The sequence below is a fragment of the Balaenoptera borealis genome (assembly GCF_965194805.1).
Source record: "Balaenoptera borealis genome assembly, chromosome: X".
Taxonomy (NCBI): Eukaryota; Metazoa; Chordata; class Mammalia; order Artiodactyla; family Balaenopteridae; genus Balaenoptera; species Balaenoptera borealis.
The window spans coordinates 128506046-128524195 of record NC_138881.1 but is presented as its reverse complement, the minus strand read 5'-3'; the positions used below and the strand labels follow the sequence as shown (position 1 = coordinate 128524195).

Genomic DNA, 18150 nt, shown 5'->3' with positions numbered 1-18150 from the left:
GCTATTCTGTGCTTTGCCTTGCAGCCGTGCAGGTTCTTCCCAATGTCCCCTCCGGCTTCCACCAGCACTGAGGACAGCTACGTGCCCATGGGCCCCCAGGCCATCGCCTCTGCTCTCGGACCCCACTGCAGCCCTGACGACTATATCCCAATGAGCTCAGGAAGCATCTCCAGCCCATTGCCTGAGCTCCCGGCGGACCTGGAGCCTCCCCCCGTGAATAGAGATCTCAAGCCTCAGAGGAAACGTAAGTCACTTCCCCAGGCCTGCTGTGTGGGACTGGGGAGGAAGGTCTGGTGGCCTTGTGGAAAAGCTTCCCTCCTGACTGTCTCTGGGAAGGGGACACTAGAGAAACCAGCCCAGAGGCCTGGGAAGCACAAGGGCAGGGAGAAATGGCTGGGATTGAGTGGGGAGGGCTGAGGAGCCCTGCTGCCCCAGATCGTCAGGATAAAAGGAACCGGGGGACTTGCAATCACTGTGGCCCGGCAAATGCAGCCTCCGAAGCCAAGTTCATTCCAGAGGACTCATCTTTGGCTGCTTCCCTGACAAAGTCCCAGAAATAAGTGAGGATGGGTGGGAATGGAACCCACCTGGCCTCTCTTTGTTTAGACAGCACTTAAATGTAATCACAGTGTCCACCTTGTGTAAGGCAGCCAAGAATGGCCTTTGACACTGATCCCTGAATGTAGACCTGGTCGTATGCCACGTCGCTCAGTGCCCTGCTAGCGCCCGGCAGAAGAGGTGTGTGGGGCAGGGGCACGTGGAGGTGAGCGGCAGGAACAGGCAGGGAGGAGGGTGAAGAGGGGATAAGCAAAAGCAGGTCAGAGTAACTTGCTAACTTTTTCGCTCGTCGTCACCTGCCCAGTAGGGCTGGGTGATTCCAAGGCAATACCTGGTACCGTGACCGCGACCCCTGACACTCTATTGGCTCCATCGCCACCTCTACTGCTTCAGGTGGCCACGCCCAGAGCTGGAACTAAGTCATCTGCTTATGCCCGGTCCGCTCCAGCCTCCCCCTCTTCAGTTCGAGTCAAATCACATTTCTGGGGGAGGCACAGATGAGGAAGCAAGCAGGGAGAAAGATATGTCCAAACCACCTGGAAGAAAAAGTAGAGTTATTCAATAGGTACTAAATAGGAGAACAGACCCTGTCTCGTGAGCTTTAGAGGAAATAGCCATTCAGGCTGGTCAGAAACCATTTCACAGGAACCTGTGACTTTGAGGTAGATACTGTTGTTTTGCTCAGTGACTTTCCTGTAGCAGCGCTGTGCAACAGAACCTTCTGTAACGAAGAAAATGTGGCTGTTGAACAAGTGAAACGTGGCCAGTGCAACTGAATTTTTAAATTTTATTTAATTTTAATGCATTTAAATTTCAACAGCCACATGTGGCTAGTGGCTACCACGTTGGATGTTAGAGCTCCAAAAGACCTAGTGATGGAGGCGCAGAGATTTTGGATGGACGTGTGGTTGTGGATTAATGGGGACGCGTGGGCCGGGGGGAGCTGGTTCTTATGCGCATGGCTCCGGGGATGGAGCCTGTGGCCCAAGCAGCAGAGGCGGGGGGTGAAGCCAGGAGGCGCTGCTCGGTGAAGCCGAGACCAGGGTGCATCACAGCCGGGAGAGACCTTCTCCCCGGGGGCTACACGACGCATATGTCCTTTCCAGCTCAGCGCCTGGCGGGTCTGAGGCTCCTGGGAAACTGATTGAGCAGCACGAAAGTCACTGGCAATAGGGAGCGGAGTTAAATACTCTCCACCTGTGTGGCCTAGTTGAGGAAAGAGCTAGAAAACCAAGCTGGTCAAGGCAGCACTAGAGGAATACGCTCACGACCAACTCAGCAAGGCCGGCTGCTGAGGCAGATGCCAAGGCTACTGCAATGAACAAGCCAGAAAACCCTGTGCTCCCAGAACGCGGTCGGCCTAGAGCCGAATCAGATCATCACAGCTGAATGTGGCGTCACGAAGTGGGCGAGCGCTGTGAAGCGTAAGCACAGGGACTCAGGACAGCCCATGAGCCGGGCCTTATCTCGCCTGCAGGTCAAAGAAGGCCTTCCTAAGCAGGACATGTTGAGCTGAGACCCGAAGATGACTCTTAACTAGGCAGAGAGATGGGGAAGAAAGGTACGGTTGCAGTTTGGGACACCTAGAGCCACGCCTGACAGTGAGTTCTCAGTAAGTGTGTAGTGACTGGATGTAAGCCCAGCTGCTCACGTGGCCACTGGCTCGGTGGTCGTCCCCTCTGCTCCCAGTGAGGCAGGGAAGGGTAGGACAGCGAAAAGCACCATCATCACCAGTACTGCTCGTAAGTAAATGTGGATCTGATGGAATGGCATAGTTTTATAGTCTTCAGTTTCTGGCCTTGAACCCCTGAGAACTTACCATGTTGGTTGTCATGTGTTATCTTGTAGCACGGTCACCTCCCCTGGACCTGAAAAGCCTCTCAACCATCCGGGAACACACGTCTCTCACCAGAACCCGCACTGTGCCTTGGTGAGTCTTTGATTGCTCACAGGGCCCTCATCTGGTGCACTCCCAGCGTTACTCAGGCCTCGGTGGTTAAAGGTAGTCGAAGCCCACTCGATCTAGCTTAAGCCGAACGAGGGATGGGATTTATTATCCCGAGCCGGAAGTGTTTTGTAGGTCACAGAGGAAGGACCATAAGTGAATCTCCCAGAACAATGGGATCGGGAACGAGAGTGCTGCTGGGAACCTCTCTCTCACGTCTGCTTCTCTGTTGCACAATCCTCACGGCCTGAGATAGCTGTCCCTTAGATCCTTATTTACATGCTACAACCCTAGTACCAACAGAGAAAGGTTCTTTTTCAATCCCAATTCACATGGACTCAGTAGACAAACCCCCAAATGTATCTGCACTCTCTCATCTCACCTTGTAGCAATTTCAGTCCTTGTAGGAATTTCAGAGTCCTGAGCCTGGCCTGGGAGTTTCTTAGTTCACCCTATATGCCGCAGGACACAATGGCTCTGTAAAGCAGAATTCTGCAGTGAACTACATTTCCAGACAGAACTGCAGAGCCTTGGCCTCTGCTTCTAACTTGGGAGTAGGATGAAAGTGGATTCGTAGTCTTGGTCTCATCCTATCAAAGGAATGACCACACTTCCTTACTTTTCCTGGTTGCTTTGAATGGAAACAAGAGCCTCAAAGGAGCGTTTTTGTTTTGTTTTGTTTTTCTCTAAATGATATGATGCCTTGGTCTCTTTCTAGAAAGCTCATGAGCTGTGTCACATGGAGGGCCTGGAAAAAAATAGCCTTTGAGAATTGGGAACCCTTTGCCCCATAGCAGGACGGCAGCTGCGGGGTAGTCTCTCTCCTGGTTCAGGAATTGCTTTGGCCAGAAGGAAGTTGCATGGGGAAGCGGGGGCGAGGGGCGAGGGCCGAAACCCCAGAGGGGCCATGTCAGTTCTTGGCTGGCTTTCAGAGCAGCTGTAAGACATTGCTTTGACCTCATCTATATTTCTGTTCTTAGCAATCGAACCAGCTTTCTCTCTCCAGAAAGAAATGGTATTAATTCTGCAAGATTTTTTGCCAATTCTGTTTCCAGAGAAGAGGAACAAAGCTACATGCAAATGGTAATCCTATATTTTTCACACTCTTCTTATTCTTCACCCCAATCTATATTCTTATCAGTTCATTGTAAAGGAAACATAGCGTTCAGAAAGTCCCGTAAAATCTTAAAACAATTACTTGACTGTAATACCAGCTTACAGTGTTTTCCAGACTGGGAACAAGTTGTTATGAAGTCGGTTTTCTTTCCTGCAATATTCAGCTCCTCGTACCATTTTGAGGCCACAGTTTTAAGTATACCCAGGGCTGCAACGTGTAATGGGAAAATGGAAATGCTAGCAATTCTTTTCACCGTGGCTGGGATATCGTGTTTGACCCCAGTAGGTCTGTAGCTCCCTGGGTGCCCAGAGTCTAAGCTGTGAAAACTCACACACTGGATGTTCCCCACCACCGGGTAGCCCTGCCCTGACTGCCTCCGAACCTTTACCAAAGATCAGTCACTGAGAGTCCTGTTGGGAGGGTGGCCCAGTGTCCCACGTCATGGATGGGTCTAGTCTCTGGAGACTCCTGGTAGAGTCTTTCTGTGGCCCAGAGTGCACAGAGACCCGACATCTCGATCCTTTGATGAACGATTTATGGTTCAATCTCTCCTCCTGCCCTCTGTTGTCCCTTCCATTCTCTCTACTTTGGATTCTGTTGAGAATGGGTTACTGAAGAGAAAGAGGGTCTTTTAGCACCTCTGGCAATTATCAGGCCCTTTAGCCAGATGTTTAAAATGTAGGGAACTCTAGAGAGAATCTCTGTTTAAACTATGAAATTTTGAAAAAGAGATCTTAGAAGGACAGTGTTCAAGGCACTGAGACTATATACTTTCGAGAAGAGAACTCTGCCTTCCTATACGTGACAGTAACAGGCATTTAAAATTCTCAAAACAGTCATCTCCAGTGAAGCAGCAATTAAATGCTTCATTTTGCCTTTCTATTTGACAGATTAGAAAGTGCTGTGAGTATCCATATGCAGGTGGAAAGTGGCTCATATCCAGTCTGCTGTGGTATACCCAATATTTTTCACACTTAGTAATGGCCCTTGGGAAACTTCTAGAAGAAAACACTCTTATAAAAGATACTGCCCAGCTGTGCTTTGTCTCCAGAGAACAGAGAAGGGAAGTGAATCTATAGCCTCATAGAAGCAAGTGCAGAGTCATTCCAGACACTAGCAGTTATTTCTGATCTTTGAGGTTGTGAGAAAGACCAGTGTTTCGTTAACAACATAATTCAGGATTGGTTTCTTGCCTGTTTATAATCATTGATTAATGACTGTCTCTGTACATTACTAGGCAATATGACACAGTAGATTAAGAGCCCAGAAAACTGGCTGAAGGAAGGTAGCTCTGAGGGAACCACCACATAAATGAATTTAAAGCCTATCCCATCTCATTCAGTTGTGTGTTTTAAATTCAGTAATATGATATTTTCAAATGACTTTGATTTACATTATTTCAGTTGTTCCACAAAACAACCCATTTGGTGGACAGAACTAATATAATTCAGTTTCGATTTTGTACATAATCATATGCATAATTTTTTTCTCTTTGAGGACAAGTTCTTATCTGAATGTAAAAATTAGGCTACGGGCTGAAATACAAGTTTTGTTTTATTAAAGTCACCTATCCTTCTTTAGCTACTTTATTTTTTAATGAAATATAGTTGACGTTCAACATTGTGTTCGTCTCAGGTGTACTACATAATGACTGACATTTGCATACATGAATGAAATGATCACCATGATAAGTCTAGTAAACATTTGTCCCTCTATGACACTACAATATTATTGATCCTGTTCCTTATGCTGTAGAGTATATTCCCATGGGTTACTTATTATATAATGGAGGTGTGTACCTCCAAATCCCCTTCACTTATTCCGCCCACTCTTCACCCATTCCCTTATGGCAACCACCCATTTGTTCTCTGTATCTATGAGTCTGTTTTCATTTTTTGTTTTTGGCTTTTTTTTTTTTTTGGCTGCGTTGGGTCTTCATTGCTGCGCGCGGGCTTTCTCTAGTTGCAGTGAGTGGGGGCTACTCTTCGTTGTGGTGCGCGGGCTTCTCATTGTGGTAGCTTCTCTTGTGGAGCACAGGCTCTAGGCGCATGGGCTTCAGTAGTTGTGGCTCGCGGGCTCAGTAGTTGTGGCTCGTGGGCTCAGTAGTTTTGGCTTGTGGGCTCTAGAGCACAGGCTCAGCAGTTGTGGCGTGTGGGCTTAGTTGCTCTGCAGCATGTGGGATCCTCCCGGACCAGGGCTCGAACCCGTGTCCCCTGCATTGGCAGGCAGACTCTTAGCCACTGTGCCACCAGGGAAGCCCCTGTTGTTTGGTTTTTGTTATTGTTTTGTTTAGATTCCACGTATAAGTAAGATCATGTAGCATTTGTCTTTCTCTGACTTATTTAACTTTTGCATAACAGCCTCTAGATCCACCCATGTTGTCATAATGGCAAGATTTCTTTTTTTTTTTTTTGCTGGGTAACATTCCATTGTGTGTGTGTGTGTATATATACATATATATACACATGTACACACACACACACACATATATATACACATCCATATACCACATCTTTATCCATTTATCTATTGATGGGCACTGAGGTTGCTTCCATGTCTTGGCTATTGTAAATAGTGCTGCAATGAACATGAGAGTGCATGTATCTTTTCGAATTAGTGTTTTTGTATTTGGGGGGGGGAATATATACCCAGAAGTGAAATTACTGAATCATATTTTTAATTTTTGAGGAACCTCCATACTGTTTTCCATAGCAGCTGCACCAATTTACATTCTCACCAACAGTGTAAGAGGGTTCCCTTTTCTCCACATCCTCACCAAATTTGTTACTTGTGTTCTTTTGATGATGGCCATTCTAACAGGTGTGAGGTGATGTCTCATTGTGGTATTGATTTGCATTTACTTGCTGATTAGTGATGTTGAGCATCTTTTCATCTATCTGTTGGACACCTGTATGTCTTCTTTGGGAAAATGTCTATTAAGGTCCTCTGCCCATTTTTTAATCAGGTTGTTTGTTTTTTTGCTGTTGAGTTGTATTTGTTATTTGTATATTTTGGATATGAACCTATTGTCAGATGTATCATTTGAAAATATCTTCTCCCATTCAGTAGGCTACCCTTTTGTTTTATTGATAGTTCCCTTTGCTGTGCAAAAGCTTTTTAGTTTGATGTGGTCCCTTTCATTTAATTTTTGTTTTTCTTTCTCTTGCCTGAGGAGACATAACCAAAAAATATTGTTAAGACCCATGTCAAAGAATATACTGTGTATGTTTTCTTCTGGGAGTTTTATGGTTTCAGGTCTTGTACTTGAATTTCATCCATTTTGAATTTGTTTTTGTATATGGTGTGAGAAAGTAGTCCTGTTTGATTCTTTTGCATGTATCTGTCCAGTTTTCCCAACACCATTTATTGAAGAAGCTGTCTTTTCTCCGTTGTATATTCTTGCCTCCTTTGTCGTAGATTAATCGACCATATAAGTATGGATTTATTTATGGGGTCTATTCTGTTCCATTAATCTATGTGTCTGTTTTTGTGCCAGTACCACACTACTTTGATTAGAGTATAGTTTGAAATCAGGGAGTGTGATTCCTCCAGCTTTGTTCTTTATTTTCTTTTTCTTTCTTTCTTTTTATTTTTTTGGCTGCACGCTGGCTTTCTCTAGTTGCGGCGAATGGGGGCTACTCTTCGTTGTGGTGTGTGGGCTTCTCATTGCAGTGGTTTCTCTTGTTGCGGAGCACGGGCTCTAGGCGCAAGGGCTTCAGTAGTTGTGGCTCGCGGGCTTCAGTAGTTGTGACAAGCAGGATCAGCAGTTGTGGCGCACGGGCTTAGTTGCTCCGTGGCACGTGGGATCTTCCCGGACCAGGGCTCGAACCCGTGTCCCCTGCATTGGCAGGTGGATTCTTAACCACTGTGCCACCAGGGAAGTCCCTGTTCTATTTTTTAAAATTTGATGAAGCACTTCAGTAGGCAAGGTACTGTGAAAACCACATGACCACCATAAAAAAATCATCTTAAAATGGTAGAGAATATAGTTTTAAATGTATTTTTTAAATCCAAAACTCAACTGCCAGGAAAGGAAAGGGGATCTCTCGGGCAAAAAATATTGAGAAATTGCAAATCCTGAGGATCAATAGGAATTACAAAAAGTAAAATCACATATAGAAGTAAGTCATTATTACAAATATTAGACTTCACATATAAAATAACTATGTTTTATATATTTAAAAAAGAAGATGAGGAGTTGAAAGTTGGACTGAGTCACAAGATACTATTTAAAAATGACCAGGTGGATTAGAAAAGACCATTTAGAACTTCTAGACATAAAAATAGGGATGTAATTAGAAACTCAATGGGTGAGTTAAACAGACTAAACCCAAAGAGTAATGTAGTGAACCAGAATATAGTTTTGAAGTTACTGATAAGTCAGGACGAGGAGATAAAAACATAAACAAAGTTGAGAAATGGAAGATAGCATGAGAAGGTCAAACATTTGTCCAGTCGGCCTTACAGAAGGAGATAGTAGGGAAAAAATAGAGAAGCAGTATGTGAAGGGATAATGTCAGTTTCTCACAGTTCATGAAAGACACCAATCCTCAGTCCAAAGACTCACAAATAGTTCACTGTAGTCAGATGTTACTGGTAGAATGTGGATGGTAGGTATATGGGTGTTCATAGCATATCTTCTTCAATTTGGCTGATTATTAGAAAGTTTTCATAATAATAAATTGAAGAAATAAACCCCATGAAAGGAAAATGAATAAAAGTGAGAACAGAAATTAACAAAATAAACAGCAAAATTAGAATCACCACCGACCTAATTTGCTCTTTTAAGAGATTAAAATTGAACGCAACCAATCAAGAGAAAGCAATGCATGCAAATAAACAGTATTAAGAATGCAAAGGAGGGCCTTCCCTGGTGGCGTAGTGGTTGAGAATCCGCCTGCCAATGCAGGGGACACGGGTCCGAGCCCTGGTCGGGGAAGATCCCACATGCCGCGGAGCAACGAAGCCCGTGCGCCACAACTACTGAGCCCGCGTGCCACAACTACTGAGCCGCTGTGCCACAACTACTGAAGCCCACGCTCCTAGAGCCCGTGCTCCCCAACAAGAGAAGCCACCGCAATGAGAAGCCCGTGCAGCGCAGCGAAGAGTAGCCCCAGCTCGCCTCAACTAGACAAAGCCCGCACGCAGCGACGAACACCCAACGCAGCCAAAGATAAATAAATTAATTAATTAATTTAAAAAATACGCACGAACAAGTCGGAATTTTTCCAGGTACGCAAAGTGGGTTTAACATTTGAGAACCTGTTCATGGACATCTCGGTAAAGACGGCAGATTGACCACGGACTTCTGTTTTCCCTGCGTCCCAAACCATCCTCTAAAATCACAGTGAAGGATTTGTTAAAGGCATAAACCCACGCGGCTGTGAAGAACTGAAGAAGACAACACAGTAACGTATTGGAAACTGGAAAGCAGGTGGATTTGTAGTAAATGATTTATCAGACCCAAGAGAGTTGAATCCTAAATACACTGCGGGGGAAGGCAAGACCCCCACTCCCCGGAGGCTGGCCTCTGTGACTTCCCCTCTCCTGCTTCACACAAAAGATGAAGTGTAGTCTCTGGAGAGAGTAAAACAAGGGGTCTCTGCCCTGGGGGATGCTAGACACATCTGACCGAGCATACTAGGCTAAAAACAACGTAAGTAAATATGCACAATAGATACGCGAGCCTTTCCCGAGCCCTTTTCCAGCGGCTCTCTTCCAGAATGTTGACAACCAGACCTTTACAATTGGGTCTAGAGATTCGAAGACAGTTCTCTGACCTATTTGAGCAGCCCAAGAGGCAAGACATGGGTCATAATATTAGGGGCACCCCAAGAAAATCGTCCGGCAAGGTCACCTTGCAGTGAACCCCACAGCTGACAAGCACCACCCATGTAGTCGGAGCTTCGGATCAGCGTTTTGGCCTTTCACTCTTAAATATGAGCAGACAGCCAATGATTTTATCAGACATCTCAGGGAAGCTCTAGCATAAAGACAGAAACCAAACAAACGGGTTGGAAGAAACAAAAACTGTGCCAGAAGGAGAAACATTTTTTTTCAAGTCTCTTATTGTTACAAATACCCCCTGAGAGGTGAGCTGTCAGGGCCATAAATTAAAGGAATCTTATCAAGTCAGTCAAGCTCATTAACACGTTAAAGGAGAAAAGCCATGTGAGTGTCTCAGGTGCAGCAAAAACAGTCAGCAGGACTGACCAGCCAGTCACATATGGGAACGTGATGTGTGAACAGAGGCTGCACTCCTGGGGAAAGGAGGGCTGCCCACGTGGGGTACAAACAGAACAAAAGGCAATTAATTGTATCCCTGTGTCACCACCACATGTCAAAATCAGTTGAGGCTAGATTATTACTTAAATGTAAAGGAAAAAACGTTATAACTTAGAAGAAGGTGTGGGAAAACAAATTACAACCTCAGCATAGGAAGAACGCTTTAAACAAAATACAAGAGCAAGAAGCTACTCAGGAAAATCTTGATATGTTACATTAAAAGCGAGAACAATTCTTAACTTAAAAAACACCAAGAAAAACCCACTGTAGACTGTGATGGGCTATTAGCAACACACATAACCAACAAATTATTAGTCTCTTAGGTATGTGAGGGAGTACTGAGAAAAATCAGAAAAATACAAACACTTCAGTGTAAAAATTAGCAAAACAAAAACAAACCTAAAACAGATAATTCACAGAAGAGAAAAAAAGAAATGACCCGTAAACATATGAAAGGATGGCCAATTAATTCAGTTCTCAAGGGCGTGGAAAATCAAATCACAGTAAAGTACCATTTTCCTCATATCAGGCTGGTGATAGTCAAGTTGAAGGGGCCCCCATCCCAGGGACACGCCCTAGAAGTTCTTCCACAGGTGCATGAATGCTCACAGCAGCATTGCTTGTAAGAGCCTCCAAACTGGAAACAACTCAAATGTCTGTTGTTGGTGGAACAGTTAAATAAATTATGCGATGGAATCATGTATGCTAATGAAAATGAATGAAATAGGGCACTGACATGGGTGAATGTGAAGTATGTAAATGGAGCGCAAATTGAAGTCACCAAAAATGCATACAATACGGTTCTATTGATAAAAGTTCAAAACAGGCAAAACAAAACAGTATGTCACTTAAGGACACTCACACATTCATAAAACCATCTTTAAAAACAAAAGTGGTAAACACCAAGTTCAGGATAGCACTCACCCCCTTGGGGGGCAAGAAGGCAGCAGTAGAAGGGGGCCCTCGGCATGTGCCGTGTGTGTCGTGTAGCGGTGGTGTAGTCTGAAGCCGGATGGAGATGCCATGGCTGTGTGCTGCACACGTTATCCCTGTTTGTATTGTATAAAGTATCTTTAAATGCACTTGGGATGTCTTTACGAAAGCTTTCGTAAGTGTGATTGACCTTTTCAGGATTTCAAGTCTCTAAGGTATCGTGGGCCTGTCAGATCCGTGAAATGATTTCTTCTTGGGGGAGATTTTGGCCAGCTGCTTCAATGGTGAATGAAGGCATAGCTTCATGTGAAGGCCAAATGGGCTGTACTGTATTTCAAAGCCAGCTCTCCTTCCGAGGTGCAGGCCGCGAGCTGCACAGGACTCGTCGGGCCGCTGTTGTCCGATGGCAGCTGCTCTTCCCCTGGGCGGCCCGGCCCGAAATCGGTAACGCGCATCCTGTGACGTTGGTTTCTAGGAGGAGCACGGAGAAGCCAACTTGCTGAGCAGTGGAGCCCTGACGTGGACGAGGAAATTCAGCCTGGATTATTTAGCCCTGGACTTCAACTCAGCGTCACCAGCCCCTGTGCAGCAGGTAGGAAGTACTCTGTGTCTGAGAATTCCCAGGAGATTCCATTTCGGTTTGGATTTTGTTTCGATGATTCCACCATGGATGTTCTCTTTGCAAAGTCTGAGACATACAGACACGTACAGTGAAGAGTCTTAAAATCAGCCCTAATTCTGCCGCCCAGAAGCCCTGGTGTATTTCCCTCGGGGGGAACGTTCTTTGCACGTCTATGTGTAAATGGACGTAGTCTTCGTGCTCTTCAAAATTCGGACCACAAGGTTTGTTGAGAAATTGCTCTGGCAGAGATGAGGGTGGGGTAAAGTGTAGTCCAGGCATAGGAAGGGCCTGCTGAGGGAAGAAGTAACAGCCCCGTTTGGCAAGACTCTGGGAAGTGGTGACGGGAGCTGTCAGCTGGCTTTGAAACAGCTCCGTCAAGGGCCTCAAGTGCCAGGTTGGGCAGTTTTGACTCCTCTGAGTAGTATTCTTGTCTGTGGAGTGGTCAGCAGAAATAACGCCTACGTTGAAGCCTGTCGTGAGGATTCAGTGAGTCAATACGTGTAAGGGACCTTAGCCATTGACTGTTGTCACTCACTGCACAGGGGAAGCCATGGAATGAGTGGCTGGTAAGCAGTGGACAACGGCTAAATATTTCTTAGCAAGGGATGGTCGTAGTCTAGACTGCGCTACCAGTGTATTATTGTTTGATGAGAAAAATCACTTGCTGAACAGAATATACAGTGTAATTTCATTTTGTGTGTGTGGAGAAAAGAAGAGTCTGGGAGGCTTCCCTTCCCTTTTGCTGAATGAGCTCCCACTTGCCCTTTACCTTTCGTTTCATTCCACAAACCTAAAATGATAGTCCAGCAAAGCTGGTCAGCAGGATAGACAGAGAAGCACAGACGGTGCATTAGCCAGTTCTGGTCGGCTGTGCAGTGAAGACAAGCCCCGAATCTCTGCGGCTTTCGACCGCAAAGGCTTCTCAGTTGTCGCCTGTGGGACAGTCCGTCACGGTCCCCACGTGAGGCATGCCGGCCGGCGTCCTGGCAGGGGAAAAAGGGAGAGTGCAGGATCGCAGGACGCCTCTCTTCTCTTTAGGAGGGGCACCCGTCACCCCACTCACGTTATACTGGTCAAGGCGAGTCAGCTGGCTAGGGCCAAGTTGAAGGGAGCAGAGGTGAGGAGAGATTCACGCACATTCACACGCAGCGTGACACTTCTGCAAGTGACGACCCAGGAGGGAGGGCCAGCCAATACTCGACACTGTAAGCCACCAGAGACTGACTGACATTGTGCCGAATTTTTAAATTGGATGTAACGAAAGCTTTCTGTTCTCCCCCTTCAGAAACTCCTCTTCTCAGAGGAGCAGAGAGTAGACTACGTGCAAGTGGACGAGCAGAAGACGCAAGCTCTGCAGAGCACAAAGCAGGAGTGGACGGACGAGAGGCAGTCCAAAGCGTGACGGCGCTGGGCTGCGGGCAGGGGCTCTGAGCGGGGCCGGCCCTCGTCAGCGGCCGCGCTCGCCCCTGCCGAGCCTCAGGCCGGTGCGCCGGGACGTAGACAGCTCCATCCCGGCAGGGTGGGAGCCACCAAAGCAAAAGAGGCGTCAGAAATCTTCTCCAGTGGAGCCTTTGACGTGCAGATTGGAGCCAACGGGATGACATCTTTTGACTCCAGCGCCTGAAGTCTCGACCTCTGTCCTGTGCTTCCGCTGGAATCATGAATGATCCGAGGAGAGACGCGCCTGGACACCATCTTGTCCCCACCCCTGAGGACACAGTGCAAGACACCAAGCCTAGGGATGGTGGCAGGAAGACAATGCCAGTGACAGGAGCATTGAGTCCCGAGGTCCGGCATGAGCAGATCAGATGACCCCCGGTGGCTCTAGGGACATCGTTGTGCTTAAGCAGCCGCCTGTGGCCGGGTGTCCCTTTGCTGTTGGCCTTTTCCCGGCATGCTTTCACACGCACCGTCTCATCTCTTCCCCTCAAAGACCTCGGAAGCTAGGCTTGGCGGCGATCACTGCTCCCACTTCGAGGAAAACAATACCAAGAACCAGAGAAGGGAACGCTTGGCCCAGGATGACTCATGGAGTGAGACAGCGAGTCCGGCTCCTTCCGCCGTCTACTGCTGCCTCAGTCACTTAGGGTAACTTCGGAGACGCGTGGGAGACACGTGCAGACACGGGATGACTCATCATCTCCTCTCCCTTTCATAGGATTTTGAGCAGGTGCTTTTCCACTTGAAAGGTATGCCTGTCGAGCCAGGGTTTCTTTGTGTGGTGTCCAAACGGGGCACTCTAGCGTAATCAGCAGTTACCATTAGAGACACCTCCCGACAATCAGTGTGAAATCCATGCTTGGTTCACATGGTCCCCTTGCCATGTGTGTCCCATGAGCTGGCTAGTGCTGGCAGAAGAACCTTTGCCACCCCGGGGAAAGCTATCCCTGGCCACACTGTGCTGGACTCAAGCTTCTGAGTGATTGTTATGACCCAAACAACAACAACAAACCAACCAACCGAAAACCGGTGACTTCAAGTCTCGGGTTTCCCGGCTAATGTTTCCCTTCTGCTTTAGTGGTGACTAGCTCTGGAGCGTGCACACGTTCCCACCATGCAATGAGGGCATCTTGTCACCCCTTCCTTCCTGGGGCACTGGGGTTCAGGGGACCCAGACGACAGGCTCGATTGGGCACGGAGTTTTACTTAATGCCCCTACCTGATCCTTCTGAGCACCTGCAGCCAGAAGACAAATCTGAACAACTGGGTAGTCGGCAGGTTCTGGCCCACTGTTCGGCCACGGTGTCTCATATACGGGGACGGATCACGTAGGCGGGCAGGTCTGCGGCAGCCAGGGTTAGGCAGGGCAACTGTAAGCTTTGCTGCAGGGTTTCAGGGTCTCGAACTGCTCCGAAGGTAAGTGCCAAAATCTTGGTTTTTCAGACCAGAAAAGAAGTGATTTTGGTGTTCAAAGCAGCACGGTCTGGTGACATCATTTTCTTCCCAGAGCAAGACGGGGGGCAATTGCCAAGGGCTTGGACTGAGTTAAGAGTCCTTAGTGAGCCTGGATGGAGCCACGAGAGGGCTCCCTGAGCCCACGGCCTGCTCCCCGGCCAGAGCCTGTAAGGAGCTGCCTTCTTCCTTCTGTGACTTGCAAGGAGTCACAGAGCCTCAGGCAGGAATCCAGGGCTACGGACTGCCAGTTCCCATAGATGGTGGCTTCCCTATGTGTGGGCCACCTGTGTTTAGGTCACTGATTGCCTGACAAAGGCCAGTGCAGAAAAACTGTTCGTCCAAGTGTCAAGTACCTCAGCAGATTGAGGATAGATTGGAATAGTAAAGGCAGCTGAAATTTTGTCGGCAGTGAAATGTCATCCAGTTGACCAAAAAACAAAAATCTGTTTCTACAAAACGTTTCCAGGGACATGCTTACTGCACGAAACAATAGACACTCGAGCAGTGTGACTTGTTTGGAAGTGATTAGGGATTTAAAAAAATATGACTTCGCCAGGGCGTATAGGATTATGTCTTGGGTGTATGGGATTCCCAGGGTGTATGGGATTATGCCTTGCTTTGATAACACTGCCAATGGATAGCTACACAAAGGCATAATGATTCAGGGACACAAAATACAGATAGTTTTGAGCTGACGGCAGCATATGCTCCTGGGAAAGGCACCGTAAATCACAACGATGCCGGCCAAATCTTGTTTTCCGGCAGAGGTAATCCACGTGTAATGGAGGGCTATGATTCTGATGGGGTCTGAGGGATTTTTGTGTTTTTTTTTTTTTACCAGAAATGATCCCAGATACCACTCCAAGTCAAGTACACATGGCATGTCTGTACACTGCGCAGAGTACACCTTTCTAGAAGATCTGGGAATCAACAGGACAGTGCAGCAATTAATCTCGCATTATTTTCTGTAGCTCCTTTTTGCTCCGTTTCCTTCCGTCTCCTTTCATTAGGAAATACTTCCAGATCAGGGGTTTTGTCATGCAGAAAGGGGGACCGAAGGGTCTCAAGCCTAAGTCCACAGGCCCAGGAACGTTGGGAGTTAAGCTTTCCTCGGGGAGGGAGGAGCCCTGAGGCCCAGCACACAGCCTGGCTACAAGCGCATGGTGTGACCCTGGGGACTCAGTGTCCAGGCCACTTCACCACGCAGCAAACAGCAGCTGAGTCGTGGCCGTTGGGTCCGGGTCGAGACTGATGGCTCCCCTTAGGCCTGGCCTCCCCCCTCTCAAGGCCTCCTCCTCGGGCCCCGTTCAAACCACCTTTGTATCCACAACCGTGCAGATGTTTCACAATTCACTATGCCTTTACTATTTCATGTCTGGCATTAATAAAAGTCTTACAAGGAGAGGAATCGTGACCTAAGTGCCCTCTTATTTAAGTGACGACATCTGAAAAACTACGGGACGCATTCTGAAACCTGAATAAGCGGAAGTAGACTTCACTGCCATTTTCAAGTACAACAGACTTCACCTGACTCCCATGGCATGACCTGCATCCATGTTGCTTCGCTGCAAACAGGTGAGCGGGTGGCTGTAAGCAGCGCCGCTCCTGCTCAGCCAAACCACATCTTGACACCTGGGTCAGCAACTAGCTCCGATCATTGGCAGTAAAGTTACCGGCTCTGCCAGATACCACGTATAACACCACCTTTGTCATTAGTGACATTAAAAAGCAACAGCGCCCAGCTTGCTTCTCCCCAGAGGGGGTCTCTTGTGCCACCGCCTCCCTTTTCCCTATGGCTGAGACTCCCAGTTGCCCTGGCTGCCAGGTCAGCAGCATCTCTAGGCCACGATGTGAGGCAGAGACCACCAGAATAGCAGGGGCTCAGGTCTGGGGAAAACAGGCCAAAAGCAGAGACCCTACAGCCAACGGGAGTCCTGGTGCTGAGAGGAAGGAGGAGAAGCCACGTGAAATTCCTCCCCCTGGTCAAGTACGAGGCTGATTACCATGAACGCTTTTTCCTGACACACACTCCAGACCGAGCCCTTGACCTAAAGGAGAGCAGGTCGGCCCACAGGGCTAACCTCAGAAGCAGGGGCCGGGAAACCTGACCTAAAGGTCTCTGAGCCCCAGGCCCCTCGTGCTCTGGCCTCTTTACTTCAGCAGACAGCTCCCTAAGTTGCCAGCTTTCTACTTCTTTATTTTCCTTGATCTTAAATTGCATTTATCGTTATCATTTCCTTATTTTAATTGTCATTTGTTGTTATAAATTTAGTTTTTATTTTCTGCAACTGAGAGCGAGTGGCAGTGGTGGAGGCTGGAGCAGGGGGCCCGACGGGAGACAGCAGAGCCGAGACGCACACTCCCCGCCACGGGCACTTCACCGACGGCAGAGGGGGGCTGGAGAGCCGCGGGGACAGTCAAGGCTGCCAGGTCACTGGAGCTCCACGGGGATGGGAACGAACCTGACCCCACTCTGCCGCCGCGTACAGACATCGGTTCCTGGGGGAGCTCCATGGGGAAGGCAGAACGATCCATGGCACGCGTCCCCTCTGCCTTATCAGAGCCATTTGGCTTCTGTCCAGCACTGTTGTTTTGGTCTTGGTTTCATGGTCGAAACCTCCATTTCCATGAGTTTTATCTTTTGCTTACCTTTGTATGAACAATTGCATCCTAACTGTTTCATATCTGTCTTGAAATGTTAAATCATTTCCATTGTTTAGGTCTTCAACATGAGACTTTTAATTCACTTTCATACTCTACGGTGGTAGGAGTCAGAATAGTGGTTATCTCTATGGGGAAGAGGCAGGAAATAAAAAGTCAACTTGTAAATTCTACTGTATTAGAGAAGGTGATGAGTGGTGTGGAAAAGAACAGCATGAAGAGGATTGGCTGCACGCTGCGCTGTTGGTGGCCGCAGGAAGAAGTAGGGTGAGAAGATGAGACCCGGGCCGACTCGCAGGAGATGAGAGAGTCAGCCAGGCGCAGTATTGGAGAGCACATTCAAGGCAGGGAGAACAGACTGTGCAGAAGCCCTAAGTCAGTAGAAAACCCGGAATGTTGAGGGCACAGGCAAGAGGCCAGCGTGGCTGGCGTGGAGTGAGCAAGAGAGAGCAGAGGAGGTGAGAGGGGCGATGGGGGATTCACAGATTAGAGTGTGGGGGCTTGCTGGCCGTTACAAGGGCCTCTGGCTTATGTTCTGGGTGAGAATGGAGCCCGTGACGGGACTTAGGCAGGGGAGACGTGATCTGACTTATATTTTGAAAGGCAGGATAACTGTAGCCACCAGAGCTGCTGCGTGCCGGCGGGGGAGATGCTCCTTCATCACCGTCATCGCCATGCCCACCGCCACCATCCCCAGCACCAGCGTCCCCCTCCCTCCAGCCCACGCGGCCAGAGCTCTCTGGGTTCTGTCCCGGCAGACTCCGCTCACGCACGTGCAGGAACAGGGACCGGATCTCCCCGCCACTGGCTGGCAAGAATCCCCTAAATGCAGCCAAAAGATATGAAACACAGGCTGTGAAGAAACTGGGCCTCAGGCGAGGGAGGACCCTCAGTGACCTCTGGGAGCTGAGACCCCGAAGAGGTGAGCCGTGCAGCTGCCCCAGCTTGCTGTCTACACGGACTGTCCGGACCGAGTCCAGCCGCCTCCCCAGGTCTCGGGGGTGGATCGCAGAGCGCAGGCAGCCGGAGCTGGCGGGTGGAGGACCGGAGAGGACACAGCGGCACAGGGGGAGAACCGTGCCCAAGGGCGGAGGGTCCGCTAGTCCAAACTCCGAATTCGGGTGACATCATATA

The 18150-nt window shown here is 48.3% G+C and overlaps 1 protein-coding gene across 4 annotated transcripts in view; it reads left to right on the top strand.

The window, feature by feature from the left end:
* The window catches only part of GAB3 (GRB2 associated binding protein 3), a 61278-nt gene extending 45515 nt beyond the window's left edge, over positions 1 to 15763 (top strand). Inside the window, exons 6-11 of one of the 4 annotated variants that reach the window (XR_014239454.1) lie at positions 25 to 244; positions 2407 to 2488; positions 3484 to 3586; positions 11314 to 11430; positions 12746 to 13649; positions 15197 to 15763. Coding sequence is in view for 2 of the 4 variants with exons in the window: in XM_082376272.1 (XP_082232398.1) it covers positions 25 to 244; positions 2407 to 2488; positions 3484 to 3586; positions 11314 to 11562 (654 nt within the window). In the remaining 2 variants the exon portion in view is untranslated. Of the gene's footprint in view, positions 1 to 24; positions 245 to 2406; positions 2489 to 3483; positions 3587 to 11313; positions 11775 to 12745; positions 14371 to 15196 lie in introns of those variants that run through there. The other 3 variants (XM_082376273.1, XR_014239455.1, XM_082376272.1) reach the window with 3 other exon arrangements.
* Positions 15764 to 18150: the final 2387 nt, after the last annotated feature.